The following is a 21,851-nucleotide window of genomic DNA, read 5'->3' on the forward strand; positions in this document are numbered from 1 at the left end:
GCCAGTGGCTTGTTGATATGCAGAAGAAGTTGAAGAATACCAAATGTTTTGTACGCCGAGTTGGACCAGCTGAGCTCCATGGTGAATGAAGAGAGCATTCTCAGTCCGCCCTATGCAATGTTGAACTTAAAAAGGAAAATCATCAGTCCCCAATCAAGAGGACCTGCTTGCCTTGTTATACACGGTATATCGCATCCGCGACTTTAGTCACCTGCCACATCTCATGTACATCATGCACACGAACAATATCAGCCCCACCGGCCACACTAGCCGACACAGTAGCTGCAGTACCCCAAACTCGCTCACGGGGGGGTCTTCACGCCAGTAATGTGACCAATGAATCGTTTCCGACTGGGACCCATCAACCAAGGGAAGCAGTCAAGTCCCTCTACCTCCCGCAGTCGAGACAACTCACGTAGAATCTCCAAATCCTCCGGCTGATTCTTCGCGAAGCCCAGGCCTGGGTCAAGAATGATGCGCCAGCGACGAATACCAGCTTCCTCGGCAGCTTCGATGCGTTGATGCAGCTCGGCCGCAACGCTGGGGATGACTCCGTCGGGGTAGTCGGTTAACTTGGTCATTGTTTGCGGGGTGCCACGCATGTGCATCAAGATGATGGACTTGCCAATACGGGCTGCGGTGGGTAGCATCTCGGGATCAAGGGTACCCGCCGAAACGTCGTTAATAATATCGGCGCCAGCGGCACAGGCGGCTTCGGCTACGCTTGCGCGGTAGGTGTCGATGCTGATGGCGATATTGGCGGCTTCGGGGATAGATGTGCGGATGTGTTTAATTGCGGGGACGACGCGGGAGATTTCTTCCTCTGCGCCTACGGGCGTTGATCCTGGTCGTGTGCTTTCGCCGCCGATGTCGATGATAGTGGCTCCGTGGGCAATGAAGTTGCGGACAGTCTCAGTGATGTAGGTCATGTCTGATGGGGCGTGCTTTCCACCGTCAGAAAATGAGTCTGGAGTGAGGTTCATGATAGCCATGACGTGTGTGTTGCGTTTAGGGTCTGTTGCGTGGATGGCGGGAAATTGGGGAGAAATTGGCGTTGTTGAGTATGGTGTTGGCTCTGGGGGTGGCAGAGATTTGAGATGATCTAGGTATGTTTTGGAGCTCTTGCCAGATTGAGGTGGTCGTTCATGAGGGATGAGTCTGATTGTATTAGCTGGGTAGGTTCGAGGTTGTAGTAGTATGTATCAGATCATGACGTACTGGCAGAGAGGGCGGAGCACGAAATCACGCTCTAGCATGAGATTATGCGGAACGTTCAGGCGTTCGTGGGAGAATGTTTCTTGATCATAGAGTAGAATGTCGAGATCGATAGAGCGCGGGCCCTTGTCAATCAACTTCATTCTACCTAGTTCATTCTCAATAGACTGAAGGGCATCCAAAAGGTCCATGGGCGCGAGGGTTGTTTCAACCTTGAAGCAGTTAGTTTAAGTCAAAGCATGGAGAAAGGAGGCAAAGAAAGAAGAAAAAATATTTGGTTCTCTGCAGGGGAGTAATACCTCACAAACTCCATTAATGAATGTACCTTGATCAAGGACATACATCGGGGTTGTCTCGAACAGAGAACTCGTCCGTTTGACCCTGATACCAGCTCGGTCCAACTCGAGACAAGCCTTTTCAATCATTTCCACTCGGTCTCCAACATTACTACCGAGGGCAATGAAGGCCCGGTGAGTCTGCAGGCCATCTTGCACATTCATTTTGGCACCTAGGCGCGGCTCTTGCCCGCAAGAAAATCTCCGCGCGTAAGCTTTCAAGTACGATAGCGGGGTCATACGCTTCGGGTGGACATCTTCACTGCGCAAGGACAAGACTGTCGGGTCGCGCATAGGAGATTGATCTAGCTAGGCTTAGTTTTGAATCGAAGGTAAGAGATGTGCAGTGGAACAAGGGATGTAAAAAATGCATGGCGTCCCGCAAATTTTTTTTTTCTGGGGCGATACAGATAAATGATAGATAACGCCATTGCGGCAACATGGAAATTGAAACAGTGGAATTGGGAATTGGGAATTGCGGAGGCAACCTACTCGAACGCGCAGAGGAAGTAATACTATAACTATATGTTAGACACAATTCTTGGAAGTATTCCTCGGCGATCAATAATCAGGGACCTGCCTTCTAGCCCAATACCCGTGAAAAGACCGAGCGCAATGCCGCGTCGAATGCGGAGTCCCCGGCTGTAACGGTAACCGTCTAACCGATCTCAATGGCTGTGGTGAGGAGAGAATCTCGCGAGCACAAGTCCATGCTGATAGACTATGGCCAGACCCTCGGTACAGTGCCCCTGAGCCCATCCTTGTGGTGATTCAATTAGGAAGACCCTAGTTTAGTGTTGCCATCACGGAGGAAGGGGCCGGGTGCACGTGAGGAGATCCGGTGCTTCCCCGGAAGTTCTGCCTGAATGCCTTACCGCCTTACCGTCTTGATGCCTTGATGCCTTTGGAGTTAGGTGTCAGCCCCCTCCTCAATCTGGGCCGAGGCTCATGCGATCATCTGTGAAAGCGCCTCGGCTGACTGCTTCTTATAGGTGTCCGCCTTCCCCGGATTCTTTCTCTCTTCCAGTTTTCACTTCCACACATCACATCCACCATGGCTTCTCCTCGTATGCTCCACCATCTTATCTCTCATATCAGATCTTCTTGCTAACCATGTCTCTGCCTCAGAGGTCATCCGCACTCCCATCACCGATCTGCTCAAGATCAACCACCCCGTTCTGCTGGCAGGCATGAACGTGGCGGCCGGCCCCAAGCTGGCTGCTGCTGTCACCAACGCCGGTGGTCTGGGTGTTATCGGTGGTGTTGGATACACCCCCGAGATGCTGAAGGAGCAGATCGCTGAGCTGAAGAGCTACTTGACCGACAAGAAGGCTCCTTTCGGTGTTGACTTGCTGCTTCCCCAGGTCGGCGGCAGCGCTCGCAAGACCAAGTGAGTTCTCATCCCATGTGATACCGGTGGTATCCACCAACTTATGATTTTTTTCTTCCCAGCTATGACTACACCAAGGGTAAGCTCAACGAGCTCGTCGATATCGTCATCCAGGAGGGCGCCAGCCTCTTTGTCTCCGCCGTCGGTGTCCCCCCCCAAGGCTGTTGTTGACAAGCTGCACGGCGCTGGTATCCTCTGCATGAACATGATCGGTCACCCCAAGCACGTTGCCAAGTGCCTCGCTGTCGGCGTTGATATTATCTGCGCTCAGGGTGGTGAAGGCGGTGGTCACACCGGTGATGTCCCCACTACCATCCTGATTCCCGCCGTCGCCAAGCTCGTTCAGGGCAAGAAGAGCCCTCTGACCGGTCAGCCCGTGCAGGTCATCGCTGCTGGTGGTCTTTACAACGGTAACTCTGTTGCTGCCGCTCTCATGCTCGGCGCTTCCGCCGTTTGGATCGGTACCCGCTTCATCCTGGCTGATGAGGCCGGTGCCCCCAAGGCTCACCAGGAGGCTGTCCGTACCGCTGGCTTCGAGGATAACATCCGTACCATTATCTTCACTGTATGTGACCACCCTGATTGATATTTGTATTAACGTTGTGTAACTGACTAACAATTACTCTAGGGTCGCCCCATGCGCGTCCGCAAGAACGAGTACATTATGAACTGGGAAGATAACCGCGCCGAGGAGATCAAGCAGCTCACTGCCAAGGGTGTTATCCCCGTCGAGCACGACTTCGAGAACCTGCCCGATGACGTCGATGATGACTACCTTGACAACGCCCGTCCTTATCTGATGGGTAAGGTCTCCGCTGTTGTCGATGAGAAGAAGCCCGCCAAGGCTATCGTTGATGAGCTCGTTCACGATGCTGCTGCTCTCCTGAAGAAGGGTGAAAAGATGGTTGCTAAGCTGTAAATAATTCTCTTTTTTTGTTGTCTCATCTAGCATACTCGGTCACAAGTACATAGTTCAATAAGACCATTCTTAAAAATTATTGATTATTTCCATCAGAGGGGTAATTGCATGAATACTGAATACCATATTCTTTCATCTGTATAGGTAGTACGCCCGGCCGATAATTCTAACAAGGTATTTACCAATGTTACATTACGATATCCAGCCAAGGCCTCTGATTAATTAATCCACATTCTGGCCCTCTGCCAGAACCTACTCTCATTATCACCACTATAACAAGCACTGCAACAAACACAACATACTCCGCTACCTATACTACAGTGATACTGTAGGATCTGGTGGAGGTTTTGAGGAGGAATAAGCTTTTACCACGCAGCTTGGCTACAGTGGCGTTGCAAAAGTATGAAACCCCATGTTGTTCTTGTCTCCGCCGTCTAATCGCGGACTAGTAGCTACCTAAGATGGAATAGATTGGCCTATCTATTCCATCTCAGGTAGCTACGGGTTTCCCATTAGAAGGCGGTAAATCATGGTGAGCAATATGGGGTTTCAAACTTTTGCAACACCACTGTATACGTGACCAGACCTCGACTACGCATTTCATTCTATAGCTGGGAATCAATGTTTATCTATGCTTATGTAGCAGGATCGTTTCTGCCATGGTAGAGGAGAAGGAACGCTTCAAGATAATTTATAAAGCCCCAACAGTCCGGGCAGACTAGACCTTATCACCGCGACTGCGGGCCTATTGTCGAATCCAATGTGGGACACGTCCCGCCAGGAAAGTCCCGCTCGGCGAGCAATCCATGCGGTGGATCCAAGATGAGGGGATAAGACGAGGTGAATAATCGGTATTATTATATTGGACCACAAATTGTGGGGAGGTGATAGGATAGCGCTGTTTTTCACTGTCTGGATTTCAGTCTCCTAATCTCACCACTCACAAACAACGAGATCCTATCAGCATGGCAAGGCAGAAGAATCGTTCCAAGACAGGTAGACTGACATCTTTATCTGCAGGAGTAACGAACCCTGACCTATCGCAGGTTGTACTAGCTGTCTTCGTCGGAAGATCAAATGCGATGAGCAACGCCCCACGTGTCGGCAATGTGTGAAAGCCGAAATCAAGTGCTTGTGGGATATGAGCTCCAGAAAACACGTTCAGAGAGCACGAACGCGATGTAAAGCTACTAAATTCCCTAGTGGTGAGGGTAGAGCTGCAAGTCATACACACGACACAACTTTCACTGGACCTTTTCAACTGCTGAGTTGTGACTACAACTTACCCGAGGTTTCCTCTGAAGAGGAAAACAACACAGCTTTGTCACCCACGGCAGGTCATGGTATTCTAAGACCCTGCAGATGCCGTTCAAAACAGAAATATTGAATACTACTGTTTGAACCGTGACTCAACATTGGGAATACCGAGTCCTTTTCTATCCCATGTCTACCCTTTCTCCTTGCCATGCGCCAATTCAACTCTCCTATCACATCGAGATAGGCTATACCTAGCGTATTTTCCCACATCTTCGCTGGTAAAAGTTCTAGGAAGGCATACACCTGGAGCAATTTCAGGTACATATGCCAGAATAAAGCGTCAGAGGAGGCCGTTGTCATGTACGCGGTCATGGCGTTATCCGCCAGCGAAATTAACCAACGATTTCCGCAATCCAATTCTCACGATGAGGGCCAGCTGTACCACAGCCTAGCCTTACAAGGCATTACGGATGCCGTCAGCAGTTTGACATGTGAATCCAACAATGTGGAAGCAATCCTCAGTGCATTATTTCTGGTCCTAATTTATGAATGGAGGTTCGGATCATCTACGCCACACTTGCAGTCCCATAGTCAATGCCTTCTTATGTGTCTGAACGCTTTCTTTCAAGTCGCCGAAGGTCAATCGAATGCATCCATTAATCTAACGGAACGTCCCTCTTTTACACCTTTCTGCGCCCAGATTTTGTTATGGATTCTGTGAGAGAACAAAATCATAGCCTTTTGATTGACCAGAAACTAACAGGCTCTCCAGATATATTGATTCAAGTTGCATCCATGGAAACATCTCTTTTGAACTCATGGAGTTTTTCCATACGCACGGAGGAGAATCACAGCTGCAGAGTATGTTTAGATTTGCTCGTCATTCCTACCTATACATACATGGAGAGCAATATCCAGCCGAGCAGCATCAAGATGATTTGGAGAATTACTGCCCATTGGAGCTCATTCACCAAGATTATCTTTTCGATATCGGATTTGGCGAGTTTCTCAACGATACAATCGAGGAGAGTCCGTTCAGTCTGAGTTGGAGATTCTGTGGAGAGAAATTAACATCATCCGAAAGGTATCATACGTCTGTTTATCATGATGCTAACTGTTGTAAATTGAAGTTTCTAACTTTATTATTTTACTATTCAGGCGTTCCGTCACTTATTTGAGCTGCGAAAGACTCCATCCAATAAATTTTGTCAACGCCGGGCTTTTATAAGTCTCTGTGAAGGCTTGGCGGGGTATTATTGTAACATTCTTCTCATTCATCGTTTGTTTCACTATAGAGTTGTCCCTATGGAGAGATATGATGAGGCTCTATCGGAGCTACTCGACATCTGCTACACTATCCACGAGTGGTACCCTACTGACCCGACTTTGGGATTTGCCTGGTATCTACTCATAGCAGGCCTAAGAGGGAAAAGACCGAATCCACCGACATTGGGCATACGATCGATTGGAGGATCTGGGTGAAAGTTGGAATACATGTAAGTGGGCAGGGAAAATGCTTCGCTTGGTGCATCATCCGAAACCCAATGCTGGGTGGCCGGATCATAACGATACTTTCTTGAGATTTATTCAACCTGTATTATGAATAGAAAATATTTACTCGGACCTGGCAATTTTCCAGTCTGTCACAGCAGCCTCATACTTGCTATCGTCAGACAATAGTTCCCACGCACATAGAGCAAGGCACTTTCCGACCGTAAGACAAATTTGAAAAGCCACATCACTTCCTGCAGCTTCGGTGAAAGACCAGTGGTGAGTGACTACCCCCTTTTTCCTTGACTGGAATACAAAACATTGCATGTATTGCAGGAAGTGCGTAGCTCACATCGCCTAATTTACATCAGTCAATACCGGTGATAATACAAGAGCAATAACAGAATTTAGAAGAAAATTTTTATCAAGACTTACCAAAGTCCGACGAAGCCTGGATGTATTCAGGGTCTACTTTCAGGATATTCTGGGAATAACCGGTCATGTGGCTTTGATACAGTCCACACAATGTGTCATTGATAAGAAGGTCCGAGTAGGCCGTTTCGCTGGATCTCGGTTAGACTAGGTCAAATAATTGGTAAGCAGCCCACTCACTCTTTCAGATTCAATTCACATCCAGTTGCTAGAGCTCCAGCATGCAAGCATGCGCAGAGCCGTTCCGTTAAGGATTGCAAGTCATTCATTTTGGGGGAACGACACTGCCAGGCAATAGAAGTTTGACCTGCTATGATGTTGGTTCTTTTGGGGGCATCGATAATAGCGCAATGAAGCCGTTGTGTGGGATTCATCTGCTGTCGTAGTAGAGAAACATTGTTGTATCCGGCCACAACAGCGTCTAGTGCATTGATGCCATCCCATGGATTAGCGGCCGAGTGAGCAGTTCTCCCTCTGTACTCAGCGAGCTTTGACTGTTTTGCAACAAGACGAGCACCAGCTGCTCCAACAACACCATGTGTGTCATGATAGTAATGGCTCGGCATTGGATGACTATCACATTTTAGCATCCGATATCACAAAACAAGCCATGATACTGTTTGGAAACGGATGGATACTCACGACATTAAGGCTGCATCCGCTCCTTCAAAAGCTCCCGCTTTGAGCAAATCGAGCTTGCCACCACCATGCTCCTCAGCAGGTGTACCCAGAATCCGAATTCTTCCAGGTTGGCCGGTCACCTTGAGAACAGAGGCCAGAGCCAGAAAGGCCGTCAAGCTTGCGACACCGATAAGATTATGTCCACATGCATGACCAATGTCAGGCAAAGCATCATACTCCGCACAGAAGATCATCAAGCGACCACCAGATCCAAAGCTGGCTTCGAAAGACGTGTCAAGTCCATGGGCATGGCGAGTTACTTCGAATCCGTTCTCCTCAAGAACTGCACACATTGTATCGTGTGCGATATGTTCTTCGTAAGCCAGCTCAGGGTTTTCCCAAATCTGAAAGAGTTAATTTTACTTTCAAAATTCTTTGGATGAATAGTCACCTTTCTGTTTACCTCCTCAAGTCTCCTGGATGACTTCTCGACAAAGACATCAATGCCTGCCTTGATTTCCTCGGTAGCTGTCATTTCTCTTGTTGGTTGCAAACAAATTTGAAGAAAACAAACCAGGTGGCTCACTGGATTATAAAAATCTTTCCCTGGAAGCCTTTGATCAACACATTAAATACTCATTCTGTTCTCCAATACGTTTGCTTGTTGTTATCAGTCTATCCCCAAATATGGACCATTTCAATCTTGCTCAATGCCGATTGGATGACTGCGGGGATTCTCGACCCAATCAAATACAATTTAAAATTCTGGATCCCACCATGCCAGCCAATCGGCAGAGCTGAAATTCCAGCCAATCCTCTCAAACTTCATTTGCCTGCTCCAAATCATATCACCCAATCGGCAACACAGAAATTTAGCAGAGCAACTGATAGCCAGGTAGGAGTTGGTCCCCCGCATTTCACAGTCAATGCTCAATGCCCTGTGCACTTACGTAGCTTTCCTTGTGATTGTGGGAATCAGTGCGGAGAAAGTTCAAAAAAGATATAAAGCCACTGGTGTATACGACGAGATACAAATATGGAACCGCTATATTATCTACCAATGAACCTATTTTCAACTTAACACATTTGGCATACATACGAACTTGAACATCACTTGAAGATGGCAGAGACAGAGAAATCAGACCTAAATCGCCAATGTTCGGATATCCAAGTCGCTGAACTGGTGGAACTTCAAACAACAGCCGAGGAAAATGCGAAACTCCTGCGAAAGATTGATCTTACCCTTATGCCAGTCATGTGCGCCTGCTATATGTTACAACTTTTGGACAAGTTAACGCTCAATTTCTCCTCGCAACTCGGTCTGACGCAGGACCTGAACCTCCACGGATCGCAGTACAGCTGGACCTCCTCCATCTTCTACTTCGGATACCTTGTGTGGACGTGGCCGAGTTCCTGGCTCGTAGTCAGACTACCCTTAGGTAAATACCTTACTGGAACAGTCTTGGTATGGGGAGGTATTCTTATGTGCCACGGGGCCTGTAACAACTTCGGGGGATTCATGGCAGTTCGATTTTTACTCGGTGCCGCTGAAGCTGCCGTAGCACCCGGATTTGCTCTCATCGTGAGCATGTTCTACAGGCGCGATGAACAACCACTACGTCAAGGTATTTGGTTTGCGGGCAATTGTATTGCTAATATAATTGGAGGTCTGATCAGCTATGGCATCGGGAATATTGATTCTTCTCTGGCTACGTGGAGAGTACTTTTTCTTATCCTTGGAGGTGTTACTGTTGCTTTTTCGGCTGTACTCTGGGCATTCCTCCCGGATTCACCCATAAAAGCACGGTTCCTGAATGAAAGAGAGAGGAAATTGTCGGTTCTCCGGACGCTGCAAGAAACGTTCAGTGCGATGGATGAGAATGACTTCCAGACGTATCAGGTCTGGGAAGCTTTGAGAGACCCACAAGCTTGGTTGTTGGCCTTGTATACATTCTCTGTCAGTATATGCAATGGCGGAATTACTACAGTGAGTTCTAGTCCCTTAATCGGTAACGAACTTTTTATTAACCAAAATAAAGTTCAATAGCCTTCTTATTGATGGTTTTGGTTTTGGCTCACTCCAAACCTTACTTCTACAAATTCCTATGGGGGGCTGCCAACTGGCTTTTCTAGCAATCGTATCGATAACGGCCTCCGTGACTAAAACCTCACGCTTATTTTTGATGGCCTGTGGCTGCCTTTTATCCTTGGTCGGAATGCTCTTAATTTACAAGTTGAATCATGCAGATGCCTATGGTCGACTGGGTGGAACATACCTAGCTGCAGTATTCGCTTCAAATACCCCTATGTCACTGAGCCTCATTGCGTCCAATGTTGGAGGCTTCACAAAAAGGTCCACCGTTAATGCTATGCTATTTGTTGCTTATAGCACGGGTAATATCGTTGGACCTCAACTATATTTGAGCTTAGAGGCTCCCGTCTACACTGTAAGAATGATATCTTCTCCTCCACCAAAGTTCCCTGCTGAAACAAAAGTTCAAGACTGGGGTACGCTCTACTATTGCAGGATTTTGTCTGGGGATTTTCTTTCTAGGCGTCTTGTTTGCTTACTATGTTTTGGAAAATCGGAGACGGGCCAAGCATTGTAACACTGAATCCGGAGTAGGGATTGAAGAAGAGAGACTGGAGACTTTCATGAGCAGGACTGACAAGGGAAGCCCGAGGTTTCGTTATGTATTGTGAGAAGCGATAGGCAAAAGCGATAGGCCTTCGTTAGTCATCCTAATTCACGAAGCTTTGAACATGGAAGGAGCCTTCAAGTTGGAGTTACTTGATCAACATCGAACTAGACATCAACCTTGGAAAACATAAGATGCAGCTACACTCCTGGGCTCCCTTCGCATAGAGTCATGATACTATAAGAAATGCTTCTGGCGTGCAAAGGACGTCATGATTTCTTACTAGCAGATCCTTTGCAGAAATCAGTAACCTCCGACACCAAATTCGGCGATTTGCTCGGTGATGAGGGTAAACGCTCCCATACTTTCCAAATCCGCCGGGTTAGTACAAGGGGACGTGCCCTTCCAGACTTCGAGTGCTGTAAGTAATCCCCGTTCTACTCGGGGGCCCGGCTTTTCTCTTTTTTCCCTTTTTGCTTTTACTCCCCTATTTCTCTGATTTTGATATATTTTTTATAGAGAACTCTAGTTGAATTTCTTGTTTATAATTATTTATCAAGGAAAGAAACCCGCCTACACACCCCGGAGGCTGGAATATGGTGATTTCCTTTTTGGGAACGGACTGGTGCTATCACTAGAACTGCAAGCATACATATGAGTATTCCCGGGATTATCTGAAATAAATTGACGACCATTATTAGCGCATTGTATTTATTTCTTACCCTTAGGCTATTAATTCGATGTCATTCTCTAAACATGCCTACTATCACACATCACATGGTTGGCGGACCCACCCGTATGTAAACAACCTAAACAACCTAAACAACGTCAACAACGTAAACAAAAAGCGTTTGTTACAGGAAAAAGAAAAGAACAAGGCAGCTGGTCACTGGCAGACAGAATTGAACTGTGAGCCTGGAGATTCCGCAAAAAGGGCAAAAAGATAAGCCCGCAATTCAGCTTCTCCTATCCCGCATATGGACTTTCCTAGAGGAACCAATTGTTCCCCTAGACCATAAGGGTCTACGTGCCAAGACAGAGACTTCTAACAAATAAAACCATGCCAGCACTCTCCTTTTGCGACTGATCCGCGATTCCCAGAGCGGTGCTACCTTATCCGGGCCCCTTGAAAGTCACGGACCAAGTCATCATCATCTACAGCCAACCTTGAAATGAAAGGCCCAGGTTGATTTTCATCCTTCATTTGAGATAAATCCAAGTAGGTTACGTGCCATTGTGGGCAGGCCCATTCGGGCTGGAATATCTAGCGATTGAAACGCAATAACCCGGCGTCGAAGGCTGGTTACGGCTAGAGGGGAGTTGACCTGAGTTTTATTGCATATGAATTCATTTCAAAGATAAATGCGAAGGCTAGAGAAATTGATGGCATGGATGAAATGAGGTTCGGAAATCTTTCTTCTCTTGGTGAAATGGGAAGACAGAGAGAAGTGACGAGCCAGAGTGTGAGAGAAAGAGGGGAAACCTTGGAGGGGAATGGTATCATCACCTTGCCTGACCTAGAAGATCAGAACCCAGCTTACAAACCCACGAGTGCAGGGGATCATCCCCCGCATCTTGATCACCCTCATCTTTAGGCAAGTTAGCCGCCGGTCCAGATTCTGGAGATCGATCGCAACGGAACGAACCGTAGATCAAGAAGATGCCAAAACATAAAGTTTCTGGATAAGGAGATCAACAGCGATAGCCACAAGGATCGGAGGCCACCGAGGGGATCGTAGCGTGCCTATAGACACCATATAGGGGGAATTAGTGCCGATATGCATCATGACGAGAGTCAAAAGCAAACCGCAGCTAAGATGGCCATGCATATCAACGTCAGTTGTGGGCCCCGGGGAAGAGTACCTGGAGAGAGCCAAAGGGGAAACGATAGGAGGAGTCGGACTCGCTGCACCGCTGATAAGAGCCAATAGCTGGGCTATGATTTGCAGCGAGGACGACACATGGAACCGGGGATGATACCGGAAAGGGGCCAAACAGTGGTGCAGATCCGGGGCTGACTCCCGATTACACGAATAGATTATGATAACCCTATGGTCATCTCATCTCCGCTATCACGAACCGAAAATACTACTCGTAGCCCGGCGCCTGTATCTGTATCTGCATCTGCTTCTGCATCTGCATCTGCACCCTGGTCCCTGCGCTCTGCTTCCTGACGCGAATCCGGGACATTCCAATGCCGCTGGCGATCGGTCGGCTTGGAGCGAGAAAGTGCATGAGACACCCTCGTAGCCGGCTCAACCTACTAGATTGAGGGTTCTCCGCACCGTATCCCGTCTGCAATTGGGATTAAACAGACCCTGTGATGACAGACCTCGGGAGGCATGGATGGTGTTGCCACACTAAATTTAAGTTGGGCGATGCAGGGACCCCCGTGCGGGGAGAGCATGTGTTGGATGAGACCCCAGGGAGTCAAGTCGAGTCAAGCTTTCGTGGGGTTCAGATGCGAACGCAGTTCGGCGGTTCCCGTGAGATGTGTACTGCATGGGTACATACTTTGTACCTGGGAAGACTGGTAAGACCATGTGGTTGGAAGCAAAGCTTAGCCTGCAAGACATGGTTATCAGCAGCCATCATGTCAGTGGAAGGGTGTACTTCGTACTCGGTACACTGTACAACTTGGACAATTTACACTGGGCGTATCTCACACGGGTCTTATCGGCGGTCCGACCATCGCATGAGGAAAGCATTCAAGCATTCAGCCAGTGGAAATTCCTCGATGGAGTCCACTTTAGTCGGAAGCGACCTCGCGTTTCGCGTTGGGCCCCAGCAGTTCCACCCTGCGATAAGACTGTGTGCCACTTATGACTGGTTGAAGGTCAGCCCAAGTGGATACCGAGAGCTTGTCATTTGCTTGTGTTCTGGAAAAATTCCCACGAGGGGGGTCCCACAGGTCCCTATCTCGGAACGTTTGCCACGCAAAGTCTGCCAGTGCCATTCGCCAGTGGGGCGAACTCGGACGCGCCCACAGGAATTTTGTGGTTCATTGACCATTCGGTGGTACTATATTAGATCCTCCCCTTGCCGTGGAACACAGAAAAAGAAAAAAAAATGTTCGATATGTGAAGCTGTCTCTCCTCTTCCTTCCAATCCTCCTCCAATTCTCCCTCTTTGGGCTGAGCCTGAGTCCGAGCCCGAGTCCTAGCTCTTAAGCTCTTAAGCTCCTCGCGTGCACTCATTCTTCTTTCGGTCGACTTCGATTTTGACGTGTAACGTTTGACCTCGACTTCGACTTCGACTTCGACTACCACCAACACGATGCGGTCCAAATTCGGTTTTGGGTCTCGTGACGTCGAGAAGGCGCCCCAAGTCGACAACTCCTACGAAACTCACAGCAATGAGACCAGTGACAACGTCAACGTCAACGACCACTACCAGGACAATGTTAGCGATGGCGCAGTCCCCGGCGAGAGCTTCGAGTATGGTAACTCGATGTACGCCAAGCTCCAGCGCATTGCTGGAAAGCTCAATGTCGAGCAACGTGGTATTGAGCGTGTGCCTGACAACGAGCGCACAGATACCTCATATTTCAACGTTGGCAGTATGGTATGTCGAGAGTCGTTTGCCTCACTTGCCACACAACCTGGGGAAGAACGCACCCACTGACTCCAATTCCTCTCTTCTATAGTGGCTAGCGGCAGACATGGTCTCTAGTTCCTTCGCCATTGGTGTCCTCGGAAAATCCCTCTTCCAATTGGGAACGATCGATGCCTTCCTGGTCTGCCTGTTCTTCAATTTGCTGGGTGTCTTGACCGTCTGCTTCTTCTCGTGCTTCGGTCCTCCCTTTGGTCTGCGACAGATGGTTTTGTCGCGTTTCTGGTTCGGCTGGTACCCTGTGAAAATCAGTGAGTAGCCCCAAGACTATCCTTTGCGCGCGCGCGAGAGAGAGAGAACGCCAATTCTAATCCACCGCTTCCTAGTTGCCATCCTCAACGTCATTGCCTGTATCGGCTGGTCCGCCGCCAACGCCATTGTTGGTGCCCAGCTTCTCAACGCTGTCAATAGCTCCGTCCCCGGTTTCGCTGGTATCCTCATCATCACCTTTTGCACCCTTTTCGTTACTTTCGCCGGATACAAGGTCGTCCATGTCTACGAGAAATGGAGCTGGATTCCTACTTTTATCGTCTTCATGATTGTCCTGGGTGTCTTTGCCCACTCGGGTGATTTCCAGAACATCCCCATGCAGACTGGTACCTCGGAAATGGGAGCTTGTCTTTCCTTCGGTTCTACTGTCTACGGCTTCGCCACCGGTTGGACAAGCTACGCCGCCGACTATACCGTCTACCAACCGGCCGATCGCAGCCGCAAGAAGGTCTTCTTCGCAACCTGGCTGGGTCTGATTGTTCCTCTCCTCCTGACCGAATTCCTCGGTATTGCTGTCTACTCTGCCACTGCCATTAATGGCGGAGACAACAAGTACACAGACGGCTACGCCACCTCTGGCAACGGCGGTCTCATCGGAGCTGTTCTTGACCCGCTCGGCGGATTCGGCAAGTTCTGTCTGGTCATCCTGGCCCTGTCCATCATCGCCAACAACTGCCCCAACATCTACTCTGTCTCCCTGACCCTGCAAGTCCTGCACCGCTACACCCAGCGCGTGCCCCGCTTCGTCTGGACCTTCTTGGCCTCGTGCGTTTCCCTCGCCATTGCCATCCCCGGCTACTCACACTTCGAGACCGTTCTGGAGAACTTTATGAACCTTATCGCCTACTGGCTGGCTATTTACTCCGGCATCACCATTTCGGACCATTTTATCTTCAAGCGTGGCTTCGGTGGCTACCATGCAGAGAACTACGACAAGCCCGATAAGCTGCCCCATGGAATTGCTGCCAGTATTGCGTTCTGCTTTGGCATTGCTGGTGTGGTCACTGGTATGAGTCAGTCCTGGTGGATCGGTCCTATTGCCAAGCATGCTGGTGCGTCTCCTTCTTATGGTGATGTTGGCTTTGAGTTAGGCTTTGCCTTCTCTTTCGTGGTCTATTGTGCTTTGCGACCGCTGGAGTTACATTACTTCGGTCGCTGATTTGTATTTGTTCCATTTGGTGTATATAGCGATTTGTACTGGATCATTGTACTAGTTTTATTTAGTTCGGCGTGCATAAGCATTGCCTCAATCGATTGCATAAGCATTACTCTTTGAATGTCGTTCCCTGTTATTCACTATCTTAGTTGTGGCCTAGTGAAGTCCGAGAGTTCAGTCATTCGGGGCGCAGTCATATTTCCGATGCCTAACGGTACCTTTGTCCGACCCTGAGAATACAGTTGCTCCCCCTGTAGTTGTCAACTTACAAGTGAATCTACCGCATCGGGAGCAATGATTTGTGCCTGAACTCAAAGATTCGTTGCTTTTCAATATTTGGAGGCTATGATGATTGATAAGTGCATACTTCAAGTTTCCCTGTCAGTGGGCCATGGGGCTAGTACTACTTTATTCAGGCCCTGTTTTCCTGTTCACCACCGACATGGTACCTTGGGTGTAAAGCCTCCAATGGAGCATCAACAGCGTAGTTCATAGCCAAGCGCAGATCACCCAGAAAGAAGCAGCAAATACAGGCGAGCAGCCCGAACGGAGCTGCAATGATATATACCACTCTTAAACTATCCGCAAAAGCCTGCTTAGCGGCGTTTGTCCCCGCTGAGAGAATTCCAATGTCAACACCCGCGACGCTGCTAAGTGCTGATTCATCTCCAGCTGCAATGGCTTTGACGAAATCCCCGACAGACGTAGATGGCAACCCTGCATCAAGAACAGCCTGAGAAACATAATCAGGAATAAACTTTTGAGCCCGAGCATTAAATGCAGCGGAAAAAATAGCAGTGAAAACGGTGGCAGCTATTGCTCGAGAGCAGGTCGTGGCGGCGGTTGCGGTTGCGATCAGATGATGCGGTGTTGATAACTGCACAGCGGCAATCAGAAGTATAAGAGGAGAGCCAAATCCAAGCCCCGCGAGGCCTGAAAAGGCCAATACACTTATTTCGTCCTTGGGTTGAATTGTAGCAAGCCCGACAACGCCCGCTGTGAGGAGTAGAAACCCGATGAACAGTGGAGCTCGAATCGACCGGAACCTAGTGCTCACGTATCCATATATGACTGTGCCGATTCCACCTGCGATCCAGAAGGGCTGTTCCCGGGCCGCTAGCAAAAATGCGTCTTTGGTGAATAATTCTGTGGTTCTATGAGGCTGGCAATTAGTATCTCGCACGGACTTGAGGGACATGGGAGGTGCCACTTACAGGGCTGGGTAGAAGATTGTGTATGAAAAAAGCAAGATTCCTTCAATAAAGATGAGTCCGACGGATAGAGCGAATGTGCGTCCTCCAGTTTTGCCTCCACGGAACAATTCATGGTGGAGAATTCCCGTCGTCGTAGCCTTCCACTCGTAAATTCCAAATGAGAAAAGGCATAGAATACCGATGATAATAGTGGATAGCACAGGAGCTGAAGCCCATGCATATAACCCACCTCCAAGATTCAAGCCAGTCAAAAGCAGAGTTATACCAGCGGTGAGAAGCATAAATCCCGGCAAGTCAAGACGTGCGATCTTCTGTGTCAATGATAAATGATCGAAGTCCGTATGGCGCTTGGGAGGCTTATAGCCAAAGAATAAGCATATTGCAGTTAGCCCCCAAAGTCCCATTTGAAGCCACTAGTTGAAATTAGCGAATGCTCTCTCTTCTACGTTGTTTGTCTTACATAAAAGTTCCGCCATCCAGTATGGGAATTTGCTTTAGTAAAGGCACCGATGATTAGCGGCGCCGAGCATGCGCCTAAAGCTGCAGCGACGTTCATTCCCGCTTGGGCCACTAGAATAATTTAGCATTTCTTTCAATCAAAACCTTTGACCAAGATAAGTAAGAGTAAGTCCTTACTAGGCCGCCATTTTCGAGGAAGAATCTCGCTTGGGACACAGTATGCCAGAGGCACAGTAGCGAAGCCAAACCCAATCAAAATCTGAGCACCAATAAGTCGATATATGCTAGCAGAACCTGGGGCAATCGCAGCTCCCACGAATGCTATAACTGCAGGTCCAACTAAAAGTTCCTTGCGTGCTTGAAATGTATCCGAGGCGGAGGATATAAGAGGGGCCAAGACGGCTTGGACTAGCGAAAGAGAGTTCGGAACCCAAGTACCGGCTGCCGTATTCTTCAAATCGGCTTCAATAAACGAAAGCTATTGTGAGGTTATGCTTGTTAGTTGGGTTTTTGTCGAGTCGAACTTCGAGCTGAATACGAGCGCTCACCGCTGCTGGAGGGCCCATCAGGCCAAAAACTTGCACAAGGTTTAGTAGGAACATAGCTGCAAGCGCGACGTATGTCGACATATGCAACTTGGGCTCTTCATCATCCACGTAAACCAAGTTTTCCGATTGTTTAGTTGTCGGATCTGGTGCATTTGCTGCATATTCAACCTCTAACACTGGCGAGCAACCCCCAGGGTCTTTCTCTGTCAAAGACATTGGCAGAGCATAAAGGATTTCCATTTATATCGAATATTAAAAGCCTAGAAATTCAAGATTTGGGAGAATTCTGTCCACAGTGGGCATCTAATTTCCTTTTATTTCTTGTTCTCAATAGGAGAGCCTTCAGACTGCAGCATTGGCGCGGCTGGGTATAGATCGGTTGTTCCAATAGTTCCCCGCAACCTGGATAGGCCCACTTCCCCCGCAACCCCAGATTATCCCCGTTTCTTGAAACTTTACTGGTGTATTATTCCCTTTTCGAATATTCAGAATTGACTTTCTGGGGTATTTGCCCCAGTTGGTGGTTCCACTACTCCACTAGAGCTTTACTAGATGGGTTTGTAAGAATAACATAGCTTACAAACCCGAGAGGGAGATCCCGTGTGTCGTCAATCGATGCAATAATTTACTAGCACCGTACAGTTTTTCCCATGATATTTCAGAGCAATAATACTCACAATAAATTACTCGACACAATGTGGCAGCATACTGGAGTATTTTAATTTTAGCTGACAGGTCAAGTATCGGCATAAGATGGAATCTGCAAGCAAGGCCAGTTTTTGTTAATCAAGCTTTCAACCAAGAGAAATTTCTTGTCAAAACTTCCGAAACAAGGCGGCCATCATCGGTACCAAATAAATCTTGCTTCACCTGGTATCCCTTCTGACCTAAGCAATATGCCAACAATTTATAGCTCTGTCTTGGAAAATCCCCCGCACCTTTAAAGTCCAGCCCCTCGTGACCCGAGAATGGCAGAATGGGAGAAATTTTGTCATTTATGTAGATGACTTCCATACTCAACATTTTCCACAGCTGGCAAGATTCTCCTTTGAGCATTTCCAGTCTAGAAAGGAACCGACAATTGGCAACAAGCTCATACTCGACCCCGTCACGAGTGAAGCAGCTGGTGATATTTCCGACCGATATGGAGAATGCTTTCGAGTTTTTGATTGTTACTTCGGCGGGCGTTATGTTGTGAATAGCATTGCATCCCTTTTCCGACATACTAGATTTGGAGCCCTGAAAAAAGCCGTCGATATCGCCTTGATACCTATTTATACATGAATAAGAGCGCAAGGCTAAATGAGGTTATAATTCCTACCAAGTGATATCTATGTTTGTTTGAGAGGCATCGGGATGGTAGCATTCTCTCAGCTTTTCCCATTGGCACGAGTCCCGATAGTATCTCTCGCGCACAACAAGTGACTTGATACGAGCCTCGGCTAGGATTTCTCGATCGTTCATGATTTTGATAATAGAAATAGTTTGATTCGATTGCAAAGTTCAAACTGGAGAGGTATGTCGATGAATTCGAACAAGGTTTATTGAAGAGCATTTTTAAATTGTGAGCAATCCCTAGTAGTGTCTTACCATCAATAATGTGGGATCTATACGAAAGTCTATATAAGCACCACTTTTTAAGATTGAATGTCATCGAGATATCGGGCCTGGTGACTGGGCAAAAGCTCCTTCGGGTATAAATTACCGGCCGATAGGTTAGAAATTTACCAGTGACCACTCGTACTATCTTTGCGGGCATGATGAATGGATTACCGGATTAGGTGTCCATGTCTAAATCTAGTTAAGAGGGGTGACATCCGAAGCGGTGAACAGTGCGAGTTTTACCCAGGGGAGGCCGAATTAGGCGCCCCTGTCTGCCTCCGCAGCTGGCTTAAACCGAAGCATTCGCTCTCAAGGGAACTTCTCTTTTCCAACAGGAGCTAACCGAGAAGATATTGCAAGAATTCCGTTCTTGCTCGGCTCTGATTAAACTGCTCAATAATTTGGTGTTGTTGAATTCGAGCTTGCCAGACCCATAGCTAGTTAACTGGTTTTTACGGTTCGCGCCGTTCTCGGGTATCTGAGTTTCCTCCACCGGGGAGTCGTCGGCAGCGCATCCGAGCGAGAATCAATCTCCAGATCGGGGTTTCCCACGTTGTGAGTCGCTCAGATAATCACTATTCCGTTCAAGAGCCGTTCCAGGCTAATTCAATGCCCAGGACTGAATCGTGGCTGATTAGTCTTTTCGTATTCCGGTTTAAGGGGTGGTCTTCAAGGGGTGATCTTCAAGGGGTGGTCTTCTCTTCCTGTCTGCCCGGCTCTGTCGAGATGCAAGAACAGCGTGAATCAATCATGGAGGAATATGATGTCATAATCATTGGAGCTGGAATTTCTGGAATAAATGCAGCTTACAGGGTACAAACTGAATTGCCCTCTTCTCGCTATGTGGTACTCGACGCACGAGAAGAGATTGGAGGAACATGGAGTTTCTTCAACTACCCCGGTTTAAGATCTGACTCTGATCTTTATACTTTCGGTTTTCCTTGGAAACCTTGGAAAGCAGGCAAGCTGATTGCAACAGCTCCATTGATCATGGAATATCTCCAAGAGGCCGTTTCTGAAACGGGAATCGATCAGCACATTCGATTTAAGCATCAAATTGCAGCTGCGGATTGGTCGACCAAGGAGCAAAAATGGAGACTATCCGCAACCAACTCCAAAGGGGATACAGTCTACCTACAATCCAAGTTCATCATCATGGGTACTGGATATTACGACTACGATAAAGTACTGCCAGCGCCGATCCCGGAAATCGAGAACTTTGCTGGCTCTGTCATTCACCCTCAATTTTGGCCCAAAGATTTCGATTACTCGCAGAAGAATATCATCATTATCGGGAGTGGGGCAACTGCAATTACCCTCCTACCAACCCTGGCAAAGAAAGCTGCTCATGTTACAATGCTGCAACGCAGCCCAAGTTACATCTTGAAAGTCGAAAATACACCATCAAAGCTCGGCTTCCTACCCCAGTCTCTCGCGATCCAGCTCACTCGACTCTTCTTGATCTGTGTTCCCGCCATTTTCTACTATTTCTGTCGATTCTTTCCGGATCGCTCAAGAAATATGCTGCAAAATGCTGTTAGGAAGCAGCTGCCGAAAACCGTTCCCATCGACCCACATTTCACCCCAAGGTATAAACCGTGGGACCAACGTATATGCTTCACACCTGATGGCGACTTCTTCGAGCCCATCCGAGATGGCAAGGCCGATGTGGCCACCGGGACCATCCGTCAAGTGGTTGAGGATGGTATCATTCTCGACTCTGGTGAAAAACTGAAGGCCGATGTTATTGTGACTGCAACGGGCCTCAAGATGAAAGCTTTGGGAGGTGTACGGATTAGTGTGGACAGTGAGAAGATTGAAGTTGGTGATAAATATGCCTGGAATAACGCAATGGTCCAAGACGTTCCCAATTTGGTTTTTGTCGTGGGATATGTCAATGCGTCTTGGACCCTGGGGGCTGATACCACCGCCCGGCTGTTTTGTCGTCTGTTCAAATACATGCAGGCTCAAGGTCACAGAAGCGCAGTTGCAGGAGGCGTTGATGCCAAGACAATAGGTTATCGTCCACTTCTAGCACTGACCTCGACATACGTTGTACAGGGAGGGAGTGAGCTGCCTAAGTGTGGAAACTCGGGCCCTTGGCTCCCGCGTGTGCACTATCTTGTGGATCTCTACAAAGCTGTGATGGGTGACATCACCAATGGTCTGATCTTTGCCTGATTTACTTCAAGTTGGTTTTGTTAATATTTTTGTCAGCACATATAGTCATGTTAGTTCGTATATAGCGATTAATACTAAAACATGCACCCACTTCAAGTCTAACGCAGCCACTAAGAAGGTCCAAGGATTTCAGGACCATAGATTCTAGAAAGTCATAAGAGTAAACACAGATCGGATCTTCCATTTTAGCTCTTTGACTCATCGACCGAGTAGAAGATGCGTCTTTCCGCAGCTGACAACACCATTTTACCCAGTCCTATAGAATGAGTCACTTCAGGTCAAAGTAGCAGGTCGGTCCCTATAAATACTACTAACTAATCAACTAGTACATGGTATTGTGAGTCAAGATACTTTACTTGACTGGGCGAACTGGGGCACTGGAGAGTCACGTGGCTGATTTGCACCAGCCACGGGACTGCGCCACAGCAAAATCGCCGCGCCGCGAATTAAATCCACAACGGAGATTCACCTTTGAAGAAATCACAGAAATTCAGCTATTACCGCAACACC

The 21,851-nt window shown here is 48.0% G+C and overlaps 7 protein-coding genes across 7 annotated transcripts; 4 read left to right on the forward strand and 3 right to left on the reverse strand.

Annotated features, from left to right (window-relative positions):
• Positions 1-302: 302 nt before the first annotated feature.
• N7509_001873 (folic acid synthesis protein) lies at positions 303-1,844 on the reverse strand (the record flags this gene model as incomplete). Its single annotated transcript, XM_056626510.1, has 3 exons — positions 303-1,158; positions 1,219-1,427; positions 1,515-1,844. 3 exons carry the CDS (start codon positions 1,842-1,844, stop codon positions 303-305), a joined length of 1,395 nt encoding a protein of 464 aa, XP_056492305.1.
• Positions 1,845-2,604: 760 nt separating this feature from the next.
• Positions 2,605-3,859, forward strand: N7509_001874 (nitronate monooxygenase; the record flags this gene model as incomplete). The annotated part of the gene is made up of 4 exons (XM_056626511.1): positions 2,605-2,617; positions 2,679-2,940; positions 3,019-3,505; positions 3,569-3,859. 4 exons carry the CDS (start codon positions 2,605-2,607, stop codon positions 3,857-3,859), a joined length of 1,053 nt encoding a protein of 350 aa, XP_056492306.1.
• Positions 3,860-6,730: 2,871 nt separating this feature from the next.
• Positions 6,731-8,195, reverse strand: N7509_001875 (M20 family metallopeptidase; the record flags this gene model as incomplete). The annotated part of the gene is made up of 6 exons (XM_056626512.1): positions 6,731-6,913; positions 6,960-6,964; positions 7,043-7,170; positions 7,220-7,612; positions 7,682-8,064; positions 8,124-8,195. The coding sequence occupies 6 exons, from the start codon at positions 8,193-8,195 to the stop codon at positions 6,731-6,733; spliced, it is 1,164 nt and encodes a 387-aa protein (XP_056492307.1).
• Positions 8,196-8,780: 585 nt separating this feature from the next.
• N7509_001876 (uncharacterized protein) lies at positions 8,781-10,214 on the forward strand (the record flags this gene model as incomplete). Its single annotated transcript, XM_056626513.1, has 3 exons — positions 8,781-9,647; positions 9,700-10,107; positions 10,188-10,214. 3 exons carry the CDS (start codon positions 8,781-8,783, stop codon positions 10,212-10,214), a joined length of 1,302 nt encoding a protein of 433 aa, XP_056492308.1.
• A 3,361-nt stretch (positions 10,215-13,575) lies between these two features.
• Positions 13,576-15,340, forward strand: N7509_001877 (cytosine permease; the record flags this gene model as incomplete). The annotated part of the gene is made up of 3 exons (XM_056626514.1): positions 13,576-13,863; positions 13,946-14,162; positions 14,238-15,340. 3 exons carry the CDS (start codon positions 13,576-13,578, stop codon positions 15,338-15,340), a joined length of 1,608 nt encoding a protein of 535 aa, XP_056492309.1.
• Positions 15,341-15,749: 409 nt separating this feature from the next.
• N7509_001878 (trichothecene efflux pump) lies at positions 15,750-17,798 on the reverse strand (the record flags this gene model as incomplete). Its single annotated transcript, XM_056626515.1, has 5 exons — positions 15,750-16,491; positions 16,552-16,964; positions 17,012-17,121; positions 17,188-17,488; positions 17,559-17,798. 5 exons carry the CDS (start codon positions 17,796-17,798, stop codon positions 15,750-15,752), a joined length of 1,806 nt encoding a protein of 601 aa, XP_056492310.1.
• A 2,112-nt stretch (positions 17,799-19,910) lies between these two features.
• N7509_001879 (flavin-containing monooxygenase) lies at positions 19,911-21,341 on the forward strand (the record flags this gene model as incomplete). Its single annotated transcript, XM_056626516.1, has 1 exon — positions 19,911-21,341. The coding sequence occupies one exon, from the start codon at positions 19,911-19,913 to the stop codon at positions 21,339-21,341; it is 1,431 nt and encodes a 476-aa protein (XP_056492311.1).
• Positions 21,342-21,851: the final 510 nt, after the last annotated feature.

The sequence above is a fragment of the Penicillium cosmopolitanum genome (genome assembly GCF_028827165.1).
Source record: "Penicillium cosmopolitanum strain IBT 29677 chromosome Unknown utg000004l:1.0-4361866.0:1.0-4365735.0, whole genome shotgun sequence".
NCBI classification, from domain to species: domain Eukaryota; kingdom Fungi; phylum Ascomycota; class Eurotiomycetes; order Eurotiales; family Aspergillaceae; genus Penicillium; species Penicillium cosmopolitanum.